The sequence below is a fragment of the Dipodomys merriami genome, unplaced genomic scaffold (assembly GCF_024711535.1).
Source record: "Dipodomys merriami isolate MVZ:Mamm:240054 unplaced genomic scaffold, mDipMer1.0.p SCAF_56, whole genome shotgun sequence".
NCBI classification, from domain to species: Eukaryota; Metazoa; Chordata; class Mammalia; order Rodentia; family Heteromyidae; genus Dipodomys; species Dipodomys merriami.
Genome location: NW_027206135.1, coordinates 7936378 through 7955913, shown reverse-complemented (window position 1 = coordinate 7955913; position 19536 = coordinate 7936378). Strand labels below are relative to the sequence as shown.

The window sequence follows — 19536 nt, the reverse complement described above, 5'->3', positions numbered from 1 at the left end:
AAGCCATCAACCTGAAAGATCGAAAGTGCTGCATAAAGAGCAAAGGAGATAGATGAAGCCTGTTTAGAAAGGGAAACTGTCCATGCATTCAAACAGGTACTCAGACACTGAGATGAGGACAAGTGAGCAAGAGCAAGGTGTTGGACCTGGATAGAGATTTTGCAGCCTTGGGAAATCTGTTCTTTATTTCTCCTTGAATTTCTGAACTATTAGGCCCCCATTCCCAGTCTGTCATCTCTTACCCTTCCAATGAGCTTAATTAATTTCTTGTCTAACTCTGTTATGTTTCTTTTCCTAAATACTTTTTTAAGATGGGATCTTTTCCCCCTTAGTCATATTGGGTATGTTATTAAAGTGGCACGTTTACCTTTAAGGGTATAAAATCCTCCCACTTTAGTTTAAGGAGACAGCAAAGAATTCAGACAAAACCTATCCTCCTCCTGATTTTCAGTTGTAGTAGAATGCAGAACCCAAGGCAGCCCTGCCCTGATTTCCAAAGTACGTGATCATAGTGAGAAGAGGATGAGAAGATGAGGTGAACAGATACTCCTAAAATGGCTCAAGGTCATTATCATCCCAGTAAGAGATGATATGTGCACAGAGAGGTGTCACTTAGCCATCCCTTGGGCTGTGCCTCCTCCCAGCCTTTAGTACCGAGTGCTAGATGCTTGTTGAGCGCACATAGTCCTGTCCCAGAAGGAAAGAGCTGAGGCAAGGAAGGGGCTATTTGGGATCAGATACCCCTCTGTTTTGTGTTTCAACTGCAGTTTTCCTTGCCACAACCCAGTATTGGCTACAGAGGGGCTTGTTTTGATTGGGGGCCAGCCCAGGGCTCCCTCCTAGTGCTAATGCACTGAGAACACTGACTCAATAGCAAATCAAAGCAACAGCTGTCCCCACCTCCTTCTCTGCCACCCACTTCCCAGTCTCTGCTCCACAGAATCTTAACTAAGTCTCTGAGCACCCCCCTCCTTCCCCAGCCTACCACAAGCCCACTTCTGCCTTCAGACTTTTTTTTTCTTTCTAGTTCAAGAATAAGACAGGCTCTTCTGCTATTTCTCTCATCTCATCTAGACCCTGGCTCCTACTTCAAAATCAAGTTAGCATTCCCAGGGCTCTCTAGGGGGGCATGCTCCAGGAGGAACACACACAGGCCAGGCACATGAGCATGAGTGCACGTGCATACATACACACACACACACACACACATGTGCACACACACGGATCCTGTCCTCACAGTTATTCACTTTCACTCATAGGGAAATGACAGTAGTTTCTTCACGTCAGCCCCTCTTTTCATGAGAACTAGAACCTGCTGGTAAGATCTGACATTTATGAAGTTGTTTTATGTGACCCATCTTCAGGACCCCCTTCCCTATAATTTTAGCACAACTTCTCCAACTTCTCTTGGTATTTGGTAGATTTCCTTCCCTTGAGGTTTAGGGTCCTAAGGTTCTTCAGGAAGGAGAGATAGATATCACTAGACGGAAAATTCAAATCAATGGAAACTTTACTTTTCAATTTGCTAGTCCACAAAAATGCTATGAAATTATATTAGTCCTCACCAAATGCCTGGGTGACTACACTGATGTTGTCCTAAACCTCTTTGATCTTTGCTTTCTCCCCATTAAAGAAGAGAGTTAATCTGGGGTATGTGACTCAGTGTTTTGCTTCTCAACATTGGGGGTGGGGCACTAATACACAAAACCACAAGAATGTTGGACTGACTGCTACTTAAAATTGTGTCAACTCTAAAGGTCTACGTCTCCAATAATTATTTAAAAAAACTATTTTAGGCAATGAAGTAGAACCCAAAGAAGGAAGAATTATTGAACTTTGTCAACGGAGAAGCAGAAAAGACATTATTTCCATTCTGGCTGGTAGAATCAAAAATCTTCAGAATAACTGCCTCTGGCCATTAGGGGTCAGTAGAAAATGACCAAGCCTACAAATTCACTGTAGGGCTTTAGGTAGCATATAAAACATATTTTGTCACAGCACTATAGTGTGTGATACTTTTTTTTTTAAACAATTGGATGTGGAAAATGTTTCTGAATGACTTTAAAAATTGTTTTATTTGATTTTTTAAAGTAAGACCCAAGTTAATACCAAGGTAAGCTTTCTTTGTAACAGTCACTTCTTCACATCTACCCCCAGGCAACCTAGCCAACTACTCCCAAGAAGCCTTCCTCATCTCCCCTAGAAAAGCCCAGCCTCAAACTATCCCACACCCAGGAAACAAAAGTCTTCCTTTCTCAACTAGCTGAGCATTGAACTAAAAGTTGTCTGTCATGTACATGGTAAAACTTGCCTGTGCCCAGACTGAGTTCTTCTAAAACAGAACCCCTGAATAATTAAAAATGTGAGACATTTGTTCTACAAACCCTAGATCTCTGGTCCAGGCTTTACCAAGCTAAGAGGTTAATTAGCATCATCGGGATTTCCTACAGTGAAGACTCTATTTCCCACCCCTGCTGACCATCTATTTCCACTTCTTTTTAACATGCCTCTTTGGAGAGCAAAGCAAAGCGCTGAGAGAGTAATATTAGTGATTGCAGGCCCAAGAAGCAGGCCTTTTGATAAACAAGACTCTGAGAGGAAAAACTGGACAACAGCAACAACACAGGGAAGAATGAGAAGGAGCAAGGTCTGTCTTGGTAGCCCACACAGGGGGAAAAAATGTGGAAAGGTAAGGGGCCTAGATCACAGAGGCAGAGAAGAAATTTGATTGAGCTTTGAAGTTGGGAAATGAATGTGAACTGGAGCACGCCCAAGCTCAGGAAAGGTTATCTGGACTTGCTGCTGCCCGAGGAAGGCAAAGTCTCATCCCTGAGGAGCACCACAGATAGAAGGAGATGTACCTGAAAAGACAAAGGGACACCGATGACAGAATCACCTGTACCTCTGAAAGGGCCCGGCCACCCCTCTGGCTGTGTTGCAATACTGCAGACATTAGGTAACAAGAAATTCAAGGGAGAAGAAGCAACATTAGAAAAGTGTGGAAGATGGAAAGTTGGAGACTCTTGACATTCAGTCTGTCAAGATCCTAGACGAGGCAATGATGGAGATTTGCATAAATGGGGCCCAATGGTGCTGGCCAAAGAGCAGATCTAGGAAGTAAAGTGTAGAGAGCCCTATGGGATCTGAACTTTTTTATCTTTTTTCTTTGATCTAAAGTCAAAGTGACTCCCCCAAATCTTGGAGTTATCATCTAAATCAGGATTTAGACGGAGTGGGTCCAAAGGCACAATCAGGCATTCACTGTCAAAGAAAAACTGTAGCTGTGAGCAGAAAGAAAAGCTCTAGGTGCTGAGTTCTGAGTCTGCTTATGCCATGGCCATTCTCTCCCGTGGGTGGCCCAAATATGTCTAAGAATTCCCTAAGAACTTCGAGCCAGGGATAGGTTACAGTAAGAAGATATGGTCAGAGAGCCTAGCAGTGAGCTTCCTAATGTTGGGTACACCATTCTAAAAGTGGGTCCCTCTAGTATTTTAGGCCACAGCCCCCAGTATGTTTTCCCCTCGGAGATAACACTCCTCCACCCACTTGTCATGGTAGTCGTGAGGAATAACAAGTAGGCTGGGATGAACAGTATTTTTAACTCTGGAGTCAGAGAAATGCTGAGTCATCACCACCACCACCATCATCACCATGATCATCATCATCATTACCACCACCACCATCATCACTATCATCACCACCATCACCATCATCATCAACTCTTACTCAGGGAAGCTGGTTTTCTCCACAGTCAGGGAAGTGGAGCTCCAAACCCTAGCACTGGTAAGACCAGCAGCAATTCTGGAAGAGGTCTCCAACCCTTTGTCCCAAATGTGTACACATGACCCTGCTGATAGACCTATGGCCAGTCCATTATAAAACCACAAAACAGATAGGGAATGGAAAGGAAGACACGTAAACCAGGCAATCAAGGGTGATGCTAACAGATCCACACATAGACTTTCCTATGAGAGACACTTAAATAACAGATATAATACATTTGTATTCATTTGATGCACTCAATTATTCAATAAATATTTATTGAGCACTTACTAAGTGTGAGGCCCTGTGCTTGCAATGAGCACTGAATCGCAGGTGTCAATGCATGCTTTGAAAAGCCACGGTGGTGAGTCTCCAATTCCCACCTCTGCTACTCTTAATATGAACAATCAATCTGAAGGAAATCAGTGGGTGAAAGGAATACTCTGTCTTCCAGATATTATAGTATCCTGGAATCCCAAAGATACCAGAATTCATGGGTAAATAAAACAAGAATTAGGCAATCCTCAGAGCAATTGAGAATCAATAAGAAGAAAACCTTTTAATTTTTAGCCTAGTTTCTAGAATGCTAGGGCAACATGAAGTGATTTTGTTCATTTTAAATAAACATATCTGTAGCTTGGTTAACTAAAGAGTCCCACATTGTAAGGCACTTAGGGGTACACAAAATAGGCCCTGAAGTATAGATAAAAACACATTCAGAAATCCAATTAAAAATGCAATTCAGTTGGTACACATCACAGCACCTCCATCAGTACAACCACCCACTTCTAACTCGCTACTCTGTTATTTTTATCATTCTGCAGGTGAGTACTGTGCATATTATTTGGGCAAGCCAACCCCACCTAGTCAGCCATAGCAACAAGAGCAATCTATCTATCCTTGCCCTTACAGCCACACAACACAAAATACATACTTCTGAAGCAAGGGCAGCAGCTTCATACAAAGATACAGTAAAATCTGGACTTTGGTCACAGCAACTCAAGTTTAAAGGCTGTCTTATCCCAGACATAGGAAACTTGTCATATGGATAAGTTCCTTAACTGAGCTTGATCCTATGTGTTATCATACCTAATGAAAACGTGTCTACGATTATGCAAATGGAACATTCAACTTGGATTTTACATATAGGAAGTTTATAAATATCAAGTCTCTCTGGCTTGTAGATGGTAAACCATCTATCTCTAGGTAGCCTGCCATCTTCTTGGCCTATTTTTCCTATCTTGGATGATTTGATCTCTCCTCGATATTGGTAGATTCTTTTTTTAATAGATGATGCTCAGTGTTTGACTCATTTCATAAATATTTATTACCCACATTGTATGGCACTATGCTGTATTAGGGGTAGTATTAGATACAAAAACAAAGCAGACATCAATCCTGCTTACAGTATCATTACAATTTAGGAGGGAAACAACACTTGTAGCACAAAGTGGAAAGTGGCGTGTGATTTAAGGAAAATGTTGTAACTTGAGGAATAGGAAGTACTTATGACTAGGATCACCAAGGAAGACTTCTTCAGAAAGGTGCTATAAAAGTAGAAATTAAGGACTGATGTGATTGAGACCTGTGAAGATGGGTGGACAGTTATTAACGGAGTTATTATAGATAAGGGAATGGAGGGCAGGTACATTGACATGCATCTGTAATTACGGCTACTTGTGAGGTTAGGAATTGGAAGGATTATCGCTTAAGACAGCATGCGCAAGAAAAGAAAAGCAAGACCTTATGAAGAGTAATTAAAATAATAAAGGGCTAGGTGCATGGCTGAAGTGATGGAGCATTTGTCCAGCAAATGTAATACACAGAGTACTTCCCAAGAAATAAAAATGGACAGAATGGACAGAGGAAAGCAAAGGTTTGTAGAGGAATCTAAATAGCTCATATGTCTGGAATATGGGATAAGTGAAAGTAAAGCAAATCATAGTTGAAAGGTAGGTTGGCATCAAATCATACAGGACCTAGAAGGACAGGCTAACAATTCTGAATATTATCAGCAGACAATGGAGAGTCAGGAAAATTTTCTAAGCAAATAAACTGAGACCAATATAACTGAAGCTCTACCTGGGTTAACAAGGGTTTTCTCTCACTAATGGGTTTGCCATCTCAGTCTTGCTAGCATTGCCAGTAGCTCCTTCCAAGGATCTTAGGCAGAATTCTTGTGAATTCCACTCCAGAGTACATGTGGCCCATTCAGAAATTCCCAAGCTTCCCTCCTTTTCTTGTCTGAACTGTTTGAGGAAAATCAGACTGATGTCATAAATGATTGGCACAATGTGAATCCCCCAAACGTACAGTCTTTTATCAAGTAGCTATAATTTCTGCTAGTTATCATGCTCTGTGCATAGTATTATAACCACTTGTCATTCCCAAGGGAGTGGTCATTCAGAATTTATCACTACAGGTGTATGTAGTGATTGCATTTTTAAAAAGCAAGGAAATTTTCAGGCACATAAACAGATAGTTCTCAAGAGGAGAGCGGAGAGCCTAAGTTCCTAAGTACAATATCAAATTAAAGGAAGAAATATCACCCTCAGAGGGGAAAATAATCCCAGCCACCTCTTAAGCAATATCTTAAAACACTACAAACCAACATGAATTCTCCACCAACCTACAGAAGACAATAGATCATGCATATCCCAAATATACGATTTGTTGACGGTTAATTGTTGGCGGTTAATTGCAACCAGACTCCTCATCTGAACAATTGTTTGGGTTGAATGATGTACCTCACCATCTTCCTTATTTGTCCTATACAGAAAAAAAAATGACAGCAGAATTGCAGGAGGAGAGGGAGGAGAAAAGCAACTGAGAAGGGATGCAGCAAAAATCACAGATGAACCAAGGAGCAGGAGAGTGATGCCAGAACCCATTTTGTTGGACAGAAGACAGGCTCTGCCTGATTAACAAAAATATATAGCACAGGACCAAATGTAGCTGAATGACTTTCCCAAGTCAATGATACACACCCAGAGCCCACAAAGACACACAAAGATGACAAAGATGAAAAGGGTAAAGGCTCCTGCTCTCCAGCCAGCTCAGTGTAGATGAAGAAACTGATAACCGAAGAAGAACATCACAGTGCAGTGTGATGTAGTGCTCCAAGAGACAGGACACTGATGACAAAGCTTTGAGAGCAGTCCCCAGGGAGGGGAACGATTATTGGGAGGTGGTGTGCCATGTGTGCCATTGGGAGAGGACCTTAGGCAAACCATTCGGCCTCTCTGCACCCTCATCTTAAAAGGCGATTCTAGCTGGTTGCTTTATCTCTGAAAGTAAATGTTGAAGCCCTCTCTGCAGACTGAAAGTCTGATGTGAGGAAGTATGCGGAAGTGATTTCCACTGCTCCTTTGAGCAAAGGCCACCTTGAGGTGCTCATTTTGTGTGCTGAGTACTAATGTTCTGAGAGCAAGCATGGAACCCTTTGCCCAACATTCTCTCTGCCCTTCCACCATCCTGTGCCTCAACTGCACAACTCCACAGCCAATGCCCTCTCCTCCCGTGTGTGAGTGCAGAACACCCACAAGCACACAAGCTGAAAAAGATGAAGAAACACTCACCAACTTCTGATGGTCTCCATCCTTGATGTCCATAGGAGTGGCAGGGGGCAGGCTCGACACTCAGGACAGCATTGCTACTGATATGCACGATTCTGATCCCTTCTTTGGTCCTCTTTCTTTTCTTCTCTCGTCCTCCCCTTTATCAGCCTATCTTCATCAACCTTTCTGGCCCCCCTCCTTCTCTCTGCCTAACACAGTGTTTCCGGGCTTCTCTGCTTAGCTCTCTCTCCCCAATTGGGCAGAACAGAGTAATTTCTCAAATCTCCCAGGAGAGGCCCATCAGGAGCCTGGGAAAGGGGAGCTGCTTCCACGGAGGCCGGAATCTCTGCAGTTTTCTATTACAGCTATACCTTTTGCTAGGACTCCTCCATCCCTTTCTTCCTTCTTTTCCTCCCTCTCTTTCTCCACTATCCCTGTCTTCTTTCTCCCTATTCTTCTCCCCCTTTCTTTTTTTCTTCGGATTCAGCCATTCCCTCTCAGGTCCTGATCAGCATTCCGTCCCCCTTCTCCCCTCAGGATATAAAGCTCAGCTACACTTCTTTTAACCCCTCTCCACTGATCCACCTGCCCCTCTCTCTCACCCAGGACCCCCCTGATTCGGCTCTCCACCCCCGCCTTCTCCCCCCCTCCTTCCTGCTTTCTGGGTTCTGGAGCATGCTGGGGCCCACTGCAAGGACCACCGCAGAAGTTCGGCAGGGACCTCTGGGCCTGGTCCAGGGGATACTTGCCGCTCCAGGTTCTGCTCAGCAGCGGCTGACCTCACTGGATTGTGCCACGTGATTGGCTACTGCAGGGCTCTCGGCGGGAGATCCTGAAAAGATTTGCATAGCCTGTTTCTTTGTCCCTCTACCTCCTTAGATTTGGTTGGGGAAATAGGGCCCTGACCAGGACTACAGTTTGCAAGAGGGTTTAGGGGTTACCCTGTGGGAAGAGAGCAAGGACTCAGGCCCCCAGAAGAAGAGGAAAGGAGAACTGTTTTTCTGCCCAAAGGGAGCAAAGTTAACGAGCTGAGGGGTAGGCTGTCTAGTAGAAACCCTTACAGAATTTGAGCACCCCAAGAAAAGTAACATCCAGGAAGGTGTGACCTAAGGCTCTAACCTTGATCTCTCCGCCATGCCTAGGAACACAAATAGGAGCTTGAATCTGGAATCAGGTGTTTAATTTCTAGTCTTGTGTGACCTTAGGAGAGTCACTTCATTCTGCTTCCGTCTGCAAAACAGGGATGATAATGCTAGAATACTTGTTTTATAGATTTAGTAAGGAAGGATTACATGGGGGACAATTGTGCAATTATTAAACCTAAATATACTGTAGTGCACAATAAGGCATAACCAAAGGAATGAAGAATCTTTGGTTTCCTTTTATTTTTCTGTACTCACTTTCAGTCTTTTTGGTCTTCATTGTCTTCATCTGTGAAATGTGAGATTTGGACCTTTGGTTCTCTACTATCTCTTTGGCTCTAACATTATGTGATTGCTAAAGTGTAGTATCCTCCTTTAATTTGCCCTTCAGAGGATAAATCGCTACCTTTATCAGGACTCTAGTTAATGCCTCCCCTCTTTCTCTTAGGTATCCTGGAGAATCTAACTTGACATAGGGGGCTAGCCTGTCCCACACCCTCCTCTCCCCTCCCTTCCCTTCCTTTCCTCCCCACAATGAAAGTGTAGACCCCAACTGTAGCAGTGTATGCAGGGCTCATCCTTGATGGAGATTCTCTCCCCAGGCTACTGGCAGGAGCAGGATTTGGAGCTGGGAACTCTGGCTCCACTGGACGAGGCCATCAGCTCCACAGTCTGGAGCAGCCCTGACATGCTGCCCAGTCAAGGTGAGAATCCAGGCCTCTCTGAATGTCCCTCAGATCCTCCCCCCATTCTCACATCATTTTCCACTCATGCTGCTTTCACCAACACCCCCACTCCCCTCATCACCACTCAGCTTTTCTCCTTTCCATTTGACATTTAGCTCTTAGTAGTACATCATCAGTGTCCCTTGCACCTACACACCTTCTTCTTTGCTCACTCTGGTACAGAGACCTCTTTCCAAAAATAAATGCTTCCATGGGAATATATCACTCAGGACAAAGACATCCTGGACAGACATGCTGAAGGAAGAATTCTTCAAAAGGAGTCAGGGACATAGGAGTTGTTGGTCAGGAACTGGCATATGGTTATGGTAAATAAAAGATTTCCCAAACCTTTCATCGAAACATTTTAAGAAACTATCACATCCAGAATTTTCTCAGTCAGATCAGTTGACTGGCAAATTAATCTCAAACCATGGTTTTAATTCTCAAAAGTTACCTGACTGCTGGAAGAAGCTATCCCCTGAAAAATGCCAGTGTTTGGGAAACAGAAGAAGGGAATTCCTATCCTCAGAAGAATTAGTGGAATGGTCTCAGTCATTTCACCTCTGTTGCCTCACTGCCTACATCTTTAAAATGAAGCGATTGGATTCCATCAGCCTTAAGGTCTCCTGCAGTTCTGACTTATACCATTCCACAGTAGAGTGAACAATGAGGCTTTGTACTCCAATTTGGAAACAAGCACCCTGAATATTGAACGCTCCAGCACACGCACCTCAGGGCCTCCTCTCTGATAGAAGAACCCAGGGTGTATTTCTTGGAAATGGAATTCTAGTGATGGAGGAAGGAAGAAATAAGCAGACAGGACAGGGATGAGGTCAGTGCCAAGGGGAGCACGAGATTGGTTTTAAAGTATTCAATAAGGGAAAGACCAGGAGTAAGTTTCTGAGTTTTCCTATTCAGACGTGAACAGCGCTGGTTAAGTAATTCAGTGCCGTAGAGCAGCCTGTGGATGTTGCAGAATAAGGGCTGAAGGTGTTTATTTTAGATTAGTTTCTGTGGAGGTCAGTGCTGTTGGGTCACTGCAAGTCAGTGAAGATGAAGGAATCAATATTGGGAATCAGGATCCATGCTGTGGGGGAAGTTGGAGCAATATTGGATGCAGTGGGGCGGGGGAAACACAGGTGTCATAGTCTGAGGATCTCAAAGCCAGACCTGAGGAGAAGGCACATGTGGGATTCAAGTAGCTTATCCAGATACCTTGTAAGTCTCTTCTGGTTTTGTTTGATTTGACCAAGGAGAGAGGGGTTAGAAAACGTGTTTCTAGCACATCGAAAAGAAAGCATGAATCCTTCTCTCCTTAAAGTGATATCAGGCTGGTGATTTGGGTCTGTGTGCTGGGAGGTGGGAGGTATTAACTCTAAGGAAATATGGTAAGGGACTTGATGTTCAGAGGAAAGTTCTTGTGAGAGGAATTTTAAATGTGTGTCAAATGTTTTCATTTATTTTGTTTTGCTGTTTTATTAGCTACGTTTTGCATAAAGGAATGTACACCAAGTGCTGATTTGGCCTTTCCTTACCCATTTTAGCTTTGGGATAATAAGTCAATGACCACTTCTCCCAGATTTTTGCTCATAGGTAGATAGATACGTATTTGTATACATATATACATATGTATACACATATGTATGCATATACATATCTATCTATCTACCTAGATAGATACGCAGATGGTGTCAGGAGCGTAAAGAATGCCAGATTTGAATGTATGTTCTCAAGGATGCATGGTTAGAACCATCTCAGAAGAAGATACATGTGGAGTAGTGTGTGCAGATCTGGGGTGCTTTTATTCTGGGGTGTTTGTGGCCCTGTCAGTTCATTCAGCAAACATGCAACAAGTAAATGTCTTTATTACTTTTTAAAAAAATGTATATTCAAAAGAAGAGAAAAATCAAGGCTGTCTTCCTTCCACCACCCACCACCACCACCACCACCACCACACCCTCCCTGTTCCTTCCCTATCTAGTCTTAAGAGTACACAGAGACCCAAGCCTTGGATCGTCTGAATTAGATGAGATGGGCTTTGGCCTAGAAATGGGTAGACATTCTGACACTACTCAGGAAACTAACCCTGCTCTACTCCTGCAGATAGTCAGCCCTGGACATCCGATGAAACAGTGGTGGCTGGCGGCACAGTGGTGCTCAAGTGCCAAGTGAAAGATCACGAGGACTCCTCCTTGCAGTGGTCTAACCCTGCGCAGCAGACTCTCTACTTCGGGGAGAAGAGAGGTAGTGGCTCACAAGTTACCCTCTCTCCCTGGGAACCATGGGCTGCAAGAGCAAAAAGAAGGGAGGGTCCTGTAGAAATTAAGGGGGAACAAACACTCTCTGTGGTGCAGACTGAGGAACATTGAGCTATGCTATTTGAGGAGGCAATGAGCCATAGGCTCCTCAGCTGATTCTGGAGAAACTTCAGTTCTACAGCTCTGACTTAGGTCCTGAATAGTCTGATAGGATACTGGAGTAGCTTACACCCTTATAGAAGCCCCAAACAGGCAGGTGATGTCCGGTTGCCTGGGTAGCTTACAAGAAAGTATACATGATCCATTACTTTAGACCATCTCTGCTGTTGCTATTGATAATGGTCCAGAACAACCATGGAATGACCTAATAATTGCTCAAAATCAGGAGCAATGTTTTGCCACCTTCTCAGATCCCTTCATCACCTCCTTCCCTCCACAAAGACATTTAGCCTGGGATTAGAAATGAAACATGAAAATTGCCAACAGAAACCTAGCTTCCAATTCTCTCTAATCTCCCCCAGCCCTTCGTGACAATCGGATTCAGCTGGTTAGTTCTACGCCCCATGAGCTCAGCATCAGCATCAGCAACGTGGCTCTGGCAGACGAGGGTGAATACACCTGCTCCATCTTCACCATGCCTGTGAGGACTGCCAAGTCTCTTGTCACTGTACTCGGTGAGGCTCCCAATCCCCCACCCTGCATCTCCACAACATGCTTCTTTGCAAGCAAAAACCTCCCCAGTTGACCTCTGAAGCCTCACACAGAGCCAGGCAAGCCTCCAAGATTTGAGGGGTGAAAGTTAGGTCAGTGTTTCCTCGTTGTGGGATAAAAATGCAAAGAGAACCAAGTTCAAAACCTTCCAGTTACACTTCCTGGTGGATCTGGGAGAGACCCTTTACTTTGAGCCTAAGCTTTCTAATATAAGAAAGAATGATAATGCTTATTTTACTTAGCTCCCAAAATCATGTGAAGGGAAACATGGCATTTGTACGCAATGTGTAATTACATCTTCCAAGACAAGGTTCTTCTGTTGCCTAGACACTTACATTTTCATTTTGCATTTCAACTTCCTTCTTTGCTTCCCTGAGATTCACACTATTTTGAGCCATCCAGGTTCTTATCTGGGAAGTCCAGTCAGATCTCCGGGCTCAGGTAATGTATATTTTCCTACTCTCACACCATTTCCCTTTGGTCTTCCCTTCTGTTGCTCAAGAAGGAGATCAAAGAGAGAGCTGTTTCTCTAGTCTTCTAACTCATCTTTCCATACTAATGCAGAACTCAGGCATCCCAATGCTTAGAGAGGCATCTCTGAAGCTGAAATGTGACTCATGGTGCCTCTCCTTTCTATCTTGACCAACCCCTGTCTATGGCAGGAATCCCACAGAAGCCCATCATCACTGGCTACAAATCATCATTACGAGAAAAGGAAACAACCACTCTGAACTGTCAGTCATCTGGAAGCAAACCTGCAGCCCAGCTCACCTGGAGGAAGGGTGACCAAGAACTCCACGGTGAGGACCCCTTGCCCCCAGGTCACAGGAGGAGGTGGTTCTGGGAAAGAGGATTACATGGTACAGAAGTAGAAAGTGAATGATGGAGACTTTGTGTACACTGGTGTGTGCCAGGGCCTACATTCTTCTTGTATGTACAAATCCATTTTACAATTTTCTAAATTTGTTGAGGTTGAAATTTACCATCTGTGTCTACAGTGGGGCCCACACAATCTCTGCATGTGAGGACTCACTTTGTGTCCATCCGTGTGTGTGTGTGTGTGTGTGTGTGTGTGTGTGTGTGTGTGTTTCTGTTTTTGCGCCACAGGAGAACCAACCCGAATACAGGAAGATCCCAATGGGAAAACCTTCACTGTGAGCAGCTCAGTGACATTCCAGGTTACCCGGGAGGATGATGGAGCAAATATCGTGTGCTCTGTGAACCACGAATCTCTAAAAGGAGCTGACAGATCCACTGCTCAGCGTATTGAAGTCTTATGTATGTCCTGGGCTTGGGGATCAAAAGGATACAATAAAAGATGGGGAGTGGGGGAAGGAAAAAGCAGGTGACTGCACATGAACCAGTGTGCACAAATAAGTGAACAGGATAAAAGTGAGACTTAGAGCTAATCTAAGTCAGCATCTGGTTGTATTGTTCTAAGCCACTGTCTCAACCCAGCCTCCTAATCAGCCTTTGATATCAACGTCAGATGACAGTTTTTCCTTGCAGCATCCTTCTGATCAACCCCTGTCCGTGGCAGGAATCCCACAGAAGCCCAAGGGTTTCCTTTATTCTCTTTTTTCTTTTCTTTATCTTTATTTCATTTTTCTTCTCTTTTCTTTCTGTTCTTATTGTTTTCCTCTTCTCCTCTCTTCTCCTCGCCTTTCTTCTCGTTTCCTGTCCTCTCTTCTCCTCTCCTCTCTTCTTTCCTTGATGAAAATATGACCTCCACCTCTGTTTCAAAGTTCAGATATGTTTAGACTGACCATTCAAACTGATGTTTTATGCCCAGTTCTCTCTAGGCAGACATTTTACTACTTGAACCATGCCCCCAGACCGTCTTCAACTCTCTAAGTAGTAAATGTTATAGGCTTGGAGAGCCATACAGTCTCACTTTCAAATATTTAACTCTGTGTGTGTTTTAGGAGAGCAGTCAGAGACAATATATGTAAACAAATGAACTGGGCTGTGTTCCAATAAAACTTTATTTACACAAGCTTATAGCTGATATAATTTGGCCCAGGGGATAAGTTTAGCAACCCCTGGGCTAGGCCAATGGAATGTAGCTAGATTCTAAATTATAGTGGTAAGTAGAGCAAATTCAGAGTCCCAGGATATAGTTTCTACTCTGTATTCACCAGCTACTAGCTTGTGATATGAAGACAATCCATTTCTCCCTCTGAGTTTGAGTCCTTTATTAGTGAAGTGAGACAGATGAATATGAAGCTCACCAAGGCTTCTTTTCAGTCTATGATTCCATGACCTTAGGATACAATTGTATCCTTGGAAGGATACAATTCCTCTGACATCATCACATCTTCCTAGGTCTTTTCCCTACTTGACTCTCCTTTATTTCTCCAAGCTCCCTGATGTAATTTATTTGTTTGTTTGTTTTTGTATGGGTCATAGGATTTGAACTCAGGACCTGGGCTATGTCCCTGGGCTTTTGTGCTCAAGGCTAGCACTCTACCACTTAAGCCATAGCTCCACTTCCAGCTTTTTTTGGAGATAAGAGTGTCACAGACTTTCTTGCCCAGGCTGGCTTTGAACCACAGATCCTCCTGAACAGTTAGGATTACAGGCGTGAGGTACCAGCTCCCTAATTTTTCCTGGAATTTTCACCAAATCTGAAATATCCACTGTCAGCACTTTTTTCAACCTTTCTTTCAAACCTTTGTCTCTGCCTTTAACATAAACAAACCAAAACAACAACAATTTTTTGTTGTTGTTGTTGGTTGTGAGCCTGAACTCTGGGCCTGGGCACTGTCCCTCAGCTCTTCAGCTCAAGGTTAGCACTCTGCCACTTGAGCCACAGTGCCACTTCCGGCTTTTTCTGCTTATGTGGTGCTGAAGAATCGAATCCAGGGCCTCATGCATGCAAGGCAAGCACTCTACCACTGAGCTACCTTCCCAGCCCTCAACAACAAATTTCTGAAGGAAGTCGGGAAACTTTGAAATATTTCATCTGGTACAATTTGGAAATTATGAAAAAGTACCCATCTGGGTGAGGGAACCAAAGAAAAAGGAATAAAGCCCAGAGATAGAGGATAGAATTAGAAAATAAAGAATTTGTTGCCTGAATTTGTCAAAGGGTTGGCTGGGTTTCAAAACTAACTACTTTTTATTCTCCTTCATATGGAAGACCCAGGCTGATCACATTCTTAACTCTAAGGCTATTTAATCAATGGCTAGGCCTGTTATTCAAATTTGAATATGGGGTAGGTTTGGGCAGTCCCACTCTCCATTTTGTAGCCAGTCAACATGGAGCAGACAGCCTACAGTCTAGCCACAAAGCCAGCATTGATGGTTGTATTACCTTGACCAAAGCATTGAATCTCTCTGTGATTTCAATATACTACACTGAGTTGTCCCCAGGATAAATGTAATGATCTATATAAAAGAATTCTGTAAACTTCAATGTTGTATATTGCTATGAGGTGTTTCTCTAATGATGAGTTCTGAGCTCAAGACCCCTGGCCTTGATTGATTGCCTCTGAGCCTTGGTACATGACTAGGGCTAAAGAAGGCACTTCCTTGTCAGAGCCCCAAAGTGTCCTCTGGCAGGCCCCAATCTATCTATCAATTTTTCTCTGGGGTCCCTTTTGGCCCACCTGGGATCAGCAGTCAGTCAACAGTCAGCCAGTCCAGGCATTGTGTTAGAGATTTCTATAGCTGTGTAGGCCCAGAATAGCCATTTTCTCACCTGGTCTGACTCTTTGTCCTGTATGATTCGACTGCAGTGCGTTCATTAGCTGGTTGTTAAGGTTGGCTCTACCCTGAGGGGCAGCACAGCCTCTTTATCTGCTGTTCTAAACCAGCATCTGGTTATATTGTTTTAAGCCACCATCTGGACCCAGCCTCAGAAGCAGCCCTTTGGCATCAATGGCAGATGCCATTCTTCCTTCTCAGAGCTTATCTATATTGTGTCAGGGCTTATTTTATTTTTTCAACAATTTCAGCCAGAATATGACACCCCCTTCTCTTGCCATTTCAAAGCTCTCATTTCATGTTTGCATTGACCATTCAAAGTGCTGTTTTGTGTTCAAGAGCTGCTTCTAGTTGTAAGCTCCCTTGCAGAGTAGACAGACCTGAGATGTGGTGAACTCAGTAAGTGTCAAGTTCAGGTTTCTTTGTTCCATTAAAAATCTGTATTAAGCACTGTCTGTGTGCCAGGTCATTTGCTAGGCCTCAGGGAACCACTTCTAAGCTCTGTTAAGCCATCCTATGGGCCCCACCAAGGACAGATTTCCCAGAATCCTATTACTAAGAGGTTACAATACAACCAGTTGCTCCCACATTCAATAACACTCACCATCTTTGCTCTCCAGTGCTGGGGGGGGCACAGGGAGGGAGGGAAAGGAAGGAACATATTTGTTCATATTTTGAGCTCCTGAGACATTTTGGAGTAGAAGCTGCAGTGTGTAACTTGGTGATTTCAAGATGTTACAGATCTCTTAAGCATTGTCCTGATGCCATTTTCTTTTCCACAGACACACCAACTGCCATGATCCGGCCAGACCCGCCACATCCCCGTGAAGGTCAGAAGCTGATGCTACACTGCGAAGGCCGTGGCAATCCGACGTGAGAAAATTCACTTGCTGGCCTCTAATACAACTTCAGTACTCTCAGATTGTCATCTTCACTGAACATCTGCTCAGTGCTGGCTTCAGTTTTTGTCTCCTCTGTGCTGGCTGAGCTGAACTTCCCACTCCTGACTATGTCCAGTAATGCCCAGACTTTATGTCTTCTGCAAAGCAGCAGAAGTGAGCAAGGACACTCCCTAGCTTAACCCCTTCGGTTCCCCAAAAGTGCAAACTTGCAGCAAGATAGATATTAAGAAATCTCTACCTTCTCCAGCATGAGTTCTCCCTGGGACACATAGCATCTCTGGCTCTTATAACTTCTTAAGGTTTCTAGTTTTCCTTCTTTCCTTCTTCCTTCCGTCCTTCCTTCCTTTCTTTTCTTTCTTTCTTTCTTTCTTTCTTTCTTTCTTTCTTTCTTTCTTTCTTTCTTTCTTTCTTTCTTCTTTCTTTCTTTCTTTCCTTCTTTCTTGTTTTTGTTTCCTAGAGCTCTGGCCTATACTTTTCTGAACACTTTTGATTTTTCTACCTCAATAGCCCCCAGCAGTACCTATGGGTGAAGGAGGGCAGCGAACCACCCTTGAAGATGACCCAAGAAAGCGCCCTCCTCTTCCCGTTCCTCAACAAGAGTGACAGCGGCACCTATGGTTGCACGGCCATCAGCAACATGGGCAGCTACACTGCCTACTTCACCCTCAATGTCAACGGTGAGCCTCCCAGGTCTCCTCGTACAGCATCTCCCTTCCCCATCCATCTCATACCCTCTCCCCACTTCCTAGTGGAACTCCCCTACCAGGACTGGATGTGGAGCATAGGGAAAGTGCCCACTACAGGAGGCTGGAGCACTTTGGCCTAGACTCACTCTAGGACATGTAATAATGGAGAATCAAAAGAAAGTGGGTTCCTGTTGCCTTTGTCTAGAAGAAGGGCTCTGCCAGCACCATCTCTTGTCTCTTGCAGTTACCTCACAACAAGTATTAATAATAAGCATTTAGAGGCTCTGGACCATCATGAGGATGATGTACAGGCATTTCCCTTGCTGAAGGGCTGTTCCTCCTCCATATGGCACTCATGCTGCTGCTGTCAATTTCTTTTCTGAAGACCTTCTACACACTGTACTGGGTCCACGCCTGCACTTTGCTGAGACATGAACATTGCCTCTTCTGTGCTATTCCTTCCCAAGGAAGCAGAAGATGCTCCTCAGAAGTTCTTAAAGCCATAACCACAAAACCGAGCTTGTGGAGAAGTGACTGTTCAGCACAAAGGCCATTTATGAAGAGTTAGCAGAGATTTTTGTTGTTGTTGTTCTTGTTGAAGAGCCCAGTGGTATCAGGGTCCTGCCACAAAGGGGAAGTACCTTGTCACAAGAACTTCAGAGGCTTCTTTACTTGAAATGTCCTTTATGACAGTGCATTGGGGTAGAGGAAACAGCCAGGCACTAAGGATAAGAGGTCTGTGCTTAAGACCAGAATGTTTAGACTGGTGATTCTGACTCTAGGATTCAACCTCAGTGTGTGGAAGCCATCTTGGCACAATAAACAAGGCTATTGTAAGATGCCAGGAGCAATGACAAAGCACCGAGGTCTGGTTTCTGCTTCCAGATCTTTCCAGATTAACTCTGATGGTGACTGGCAATTAGAGAACGTTTTTATGCCCTGTGGTTGTGATCTTGCTGATCTCCCCTCTTCCTGGTACTAAAAAGCCAAGCATAGGAGTCCTGTTTGTGTTGGTTACCAATGCTGTCCTCTAGTGGTGGAAGGTATGACTGCATCCTATTCCAGAAATATACTGAGTAAAAACCTGTCCAGAATAAAATTAAAGTACTTCCACCTAGAGACAGGGGCTTGTAATTGATGAGCCCCGAGGTCATTTTGGCAGTAGAAGATTGTGTCTTTCTAAGGGATTTCCATTTCCTTAGGCTGTGCAATAATTATATAGATTTAATTTTCAAAGTGGACCCAGTCTTAAATATTCCCCAGGAGGAAGACTGACAGGAGATGAATGTACTGAGCTTCCTCCAAGATCTGCTATTGTTGGGGTGCCAGGGATAACTTTTCCCTCCCTGTCAAGCAGAGTATAAAAAAATCCCGAAGCACAAATGTTTTCTTTTCAAATAAGGCGTAGAGAGGCAAGAAGCTAAAAAGCTGGCCCAGTCAACCTAAGGAAACATAAGGTAGGAAGAAAAAAAAATTACAGAAGAAGTCAATGAGGCATCAAGACTCAAGCTGAGTCCAAGGAAAAACGGTAGTGGGAGTTATGTCTAGAAGTAATGTCATTTTGGAGACATCAGAACTGTGACTTGTTCTTGGCTATCTGGGCCCCTGACTATGGTTGGAGATCTCCTGGTCACATCTGGTCTAAATTGTGCTATGGGGTTTATTCACTATGGCTAAGACAGATGCTATATATCCAGAGATAACAACCAATATGGAGGAAGCAAGTCAGTCCTGGTACACAAACTTTTAGATGTTGTCAAACATCAGGCATCCTTGTTGGGATAGGCTAGAAGATTTGGTTTTGTTGATCTATTATGAATCTTTCCCACCAAAAGAAAATACGGTAATAAAAAGAAGAAGTGCTCAAGAGAGTTTAGGTAGACCAGGAAACTAAAGGAAGAAAAACTAATAATAACTAATAAAACTAATAATGACTGAGCACTCTGAAGGCAGGGCTGGAGGAGGCACTTTTAGGTTCAGTCTGGAGAAGGTTCAGATTTCCTATTTCCTAGCCTTCTGTCACTTTGTTCTCAGAGGAGCTGACACTGAGCATCGTGGTCTAGCATTTATGTATTTATTTTTGGT

The 19536-nt window shown here is 43.8% G+C and overlaps 1 protein-coding gene across 2 annotated transcripts in view; it reads left to right on the top strand.

Moving 5' to 3' along the window:
- The window catches only part of Cadm3 (cell adhesion molecule 3), a 31238-nt gene that overhangs the window by 8961 nt on the left and 2741 nt on the right, over positions 1-19536 (top strand). The window contains exons 2-8 of one of the 2 annotated variants that reach the window (XM_070000315.1): positions 9064-9165; positions 11290-11430; positions 11966-12118; positions 12818-12955; positions 13263-13433; positions 16646-16736; positions 17273-17442. In XM_070000315.1, coding sequence (XP_069856416.1) covers positions 9064-9165; positions 11290-11430; positions 11966-12118; positions 12818-12955; positions 13263-13433; positions 16646-16736; positions 17273-17442 — 966 coding nt within the window. The remainder of the gene's footprint in view (positions 1-9063; positions 9166-11289; positions 11431-11965; positions 12119-12817; positions 12956-13262; positions 13434-16645; positions 16737-17272; positions 17443-19536) is intronic. The other variant, XM_070000316.1, reaches the window with a different exon arrangement.